Genomic DNA, 3,678 nt, shown 5'->3' with positions numbered 1-3,678 from the left:
ATCATGTATGATCCAGAGGTCGGTCTCGGGTGGGCATAATATCCGTTGGCCCTATTGTCGGATTATTGAACCAAGGAAGTCATTAGACTGCCGCAGATGAAGTCAAATGTGATCAAACTTGGACATCAGACGTAAATCTTGAAGAAACGGAACATAATCCCAGATTGTCTAAAGAAGCGCTTTTATCATGTGTGATCCAGAGGTCGGTCTCGGGTGGGCATAAGATTCGTGGGCCCTGTTGTCGGATTATTGAACCAAGAAAGTCATTGGACTGCCGCAGATGAAGTCAAATGTGATCAAACTTGGACATCAATCGTAAATCTTGAAGAAACAGAACATAATCCCAGATTGTCTAAAGAAGCGCTTTTATCATGTGTGATCCAGAGGTCGATCTCAGGTGAGTTGTGGTTGATTTATAAGAGGAGGTTATGAAACAAATATATGTTTATGCCAATTTAAAAGACAATACTGACAGAGGTGCTGGTCTTTTCTCCCACTGTGCAAACTTGAAAAATCTCACCATAACACATCTAATATGGCACATGATAAAAGCGCTTTTTTAGACAATCTGGGATTATGTTCCGCAAATTGGGAACCACATATTCGAGTGTAAAAGCATGGAAAGATGACCAACTGCTCGAAATCCCTTTCGTTTCTCGGGTTCGCATTCGACACAACACAACAAAAAATAAATTCAAAAAAACAGTGGCCTGATACGCATCGTATAGGTCTATACGATGCGTATCAAGCCCCCCGCTAGACATAACCTGCACCTGTCAGTCTGCCATGTTTTTTACTTTGATTCAATACGCATCGTATAGGCCTATACAATGTGTATTGAATTGAAAAAGTGTGTAGATAGACAGGGAGTGTGCCATTAGAAAACCTCTATATTTTTTTTGAACGGCAACCACTCTTTATATATAAATATAAAGGGCCAGTAAGGGGCTGGAAAAGAACAAGACAACTCCAAAAACCAAACCGAAAAAAAAAACAGGAAAAACCGATTACATTTGATCAATAATATTAAAGTCCTTCCAATTCTCCCATGAAGGCTTCTTGAGCCTTGACCTGTTGCTTATCCATAGGAACGCGTCTTCTTTTATTTGCTCCACCGTCATCCTGAAGGGAATGAAGGAATCTTCAAAGACCTTTTCATTTCTAACTTTCCACAAGTTCCAAACAGTCGCCATGATGATCGTATACACCACTTTCTTCCAAACTTTATCCCCCGGGTTCAGTTTCACTTGCAAAACGAAGTCATTCAGGTTGTTGCTAGTAATAAATCTAATCCGCAGCCAAGTTAAAATGCTCCACCAAATGCATTGAGCCCATAGACAACTCATGAAAATATGGACTGGGTCTTCATCATGGATCCCGCAACGAGAACATAAGCTGTCACCAATGGGAACACCCCTCTGCAACAAACCCACTTTTGAAGCTATTTTTCCCATTTGAGCTCTCGATAATAAATAGATAGCTTTCGGCGGAGCCCAATTATTCCAATCAAAGGCGACATTATCCCTATTTTCCTCCAAAGAACGCGACTCGATCCCCATACGGACCTGCCGAACCGAAAAAGAACCATTCGGTTCACTTCTCCATTTCCATACCCTTCCGTCCAACACGAGGTTGTCTTTGAGATCTATACCGAGTTTGCCAAGCGCCGCCTGCACTGACCCAATATCTTTCCAAATCCCCGGGATTGTTTTCTTCAAAAGGATTAACAAATTAGAAGACGAGATCGAATTACCTCCGTGGATAGCCGCAATCACCTCGGCCCAAAGGTGGTTGGGGTTGCCTTTTAATCTCCACCACCACTTCGTAAGCGCAAGATTAAAACTTTGAATGCTTCCCATCCCCATTCCGCCCGCTTTTTTCACTTTCAACAGAAGCTCCCATCTTATCCATCCAAGTTTATATCTATTATTTGATTTTCCCCATATGAATTCCCTTCTAATTTTCTCAAGCTTTTTGACAACACATTTAGGCGCGGAAAATAGCGATAGGAAATAGGACGGCAAGCTACCAAGAACCGATTTAGCTAGCGTCATACGGCCCGCAAATGATAGATGTCTCGCTTTCCATTTGGATAATCTCGAAGCGAATTTGTCTAAAACCGGTTTTCAAACTTTGGCTCTCTTCATGTTCGCTCCAATCGGAATACCCAAATACTCAAACGGGAGAGAACCAACATCGCATTTGACTTTGCAAGCGAGGCGCTCCACTTCATTATTTTCGACTCCAATCCCGAAAATTTTACATTTCCGCCGATTTATCTTTAGCCCGCTCACAAGGCAAAGCCATCTTAATAATCTGTTTAGGGCAATAATATTGTCCTTCGACCACAGACCTATAAAAACCACGTCATCAGCGTAACAAAGGTGAGTGATATTTGGGCCGCCATTTGGGAGTTGACAACCTTTAAATAGGCCTAAATTAACGAGCCTATTAATAAAGAAAGTAACCACTTCCATGGCGATGATAAACAAGAACGGGGATAACGGATCCCCTTGACGAAGCCCACGCTTGTACTTAAATTCTTTAGTAGGAGACCCATTTATTAACACCGACCCCATGCCCGAGACCAAACAACCCTTAATCCAGGAAATCCATTTGAGAGGAAACTCCATCTATTCCAACATCCCAAAAAGAAATTTCCAATTTATGGAATCATACGCCTTCTCGAAATCCACTTTGAAAACAAGTAACTTGGTCTTAGTTTTTTTAGCCCAGGCGACCGTCTCACTCACTATAAGCGGGCTATCGAGAATATTACGGTTACCAACGAACGCGGATTGCATAGGGGAGGAAATGTCACCGATAACAATCTTGAGTCTATTGGCTAGAGTCTTGGCAATGATTTTGTATATCGACCCGACCAAAGAGATTGGTCTAAAATTAGAAATACTTTGGGGGTCTTTAACTTTTGGAATTAATGCGACAAAAGAAGAGTTACATCCATTGCTAATCCTACCCGTCAAGTAGAATTCATTCATCACCTCCAAAATTTTACCTTTAAACTTACCCCAAAAAGCTTTGAAAAACTTCAAAGAAAACCCGTCCGGACCCGGCGCTTTCCCACCATCACAGCTTCTAAGAGCCTCGAAAACTTCTTTCTCCGTGAATTGAGCACACAGAATCCTTCCATTGTTCTCGGTTAAGATAGGCAGCCCATCTTTAAAAAAATCCGGCCTTCTTCTAATTGGTTCCGCAAATTGTTTTTTAAACCATAGCCTAATTTCTTCTTTCAGCTCCACTGGATCCGACACCATCCTGTTTTGAAACACTAACCCTTGAATCCTGTTTTTGGCCGAGTTTATAGAGACAATTTTATGAAAAAACGAGCTATTTTCATCTCCAAACTTGAGCCAATTAACGCGGGCCTTTTGTTGCAAATCTTTCGATTTAATCGATTCCAAATGATTCAGTTTTAAACGGGACACAATTCTCAATTTTTTATCTTCAGCCGAGATCGGACCCCTACAGGCCTTAGACTCAATCCCTTCGATAATTTTCTCCAACTCTGTCGTCTCTTTCAACTCCTTAGTTCTGACCCCAGCCCTCCATTTTTTTATACCCGGCTTAATGTTTTTAAGAATCGCGGCTACAATCTCGTCTTTGTTACCTGAGACCGAAGCATCATTCAAGACCCCATCAACAATAGTCTCTAATTCC

The 3,678-nt window shown here is 41.6% G+C and overlaps 1 protein-coding gene across 1 annotated transcript; it reads right to left on the bottom strand.

Moving 5' to 3' along the window:
• Positions 1-1,007: 1,007 nt before the first annotated feature.
• LOC110923722 lies at positions 1,008-2,054 on the bottom strand. The gene has a single exon (XM_022167782.1). The coding sequence runs from the start codon at positions 2,052-2,054 to the stop codon at positions 1,008-1,010; it is 1,047 nt and encodes a 348-aa protein (XP_022023474.1).
• Between the last annotated feature and the right edge of the window lie 1,624 nt (positions 2,055-3,678).

The sequence above is a fragment of the Helianthus annuus genome, chromosome 16, assembly GCF_002127325.2.
Source record: "Helianthus annuus cultivar XRQ/B chromosome 16, HanXRQr2.0-SUNRISE, whole genome shotgun sequence".
Taxonomy (NCBI): Eukaryota; Viridiplantae; Streptophyta; class Magnoliopsida; order Asterales; family Asteraceae; genus Helianthus; species Helianthus annuus.
The sequence above is the reverse complement of the archived record's forward strand: the minus strand, read 5'-3'. Positions and strand labels throughout refer to the sequence as shown.

What these genes read in the sequence shown, in the direction of transcription:
- LOC110923722 (XM_022167782.1), bottom strand. Translation starts at nt 2,054, where the DNA reads ATGACGCTAGCTAAATCGGTTCTTGGTAGCTTGCCGTCCTATTTCCTA.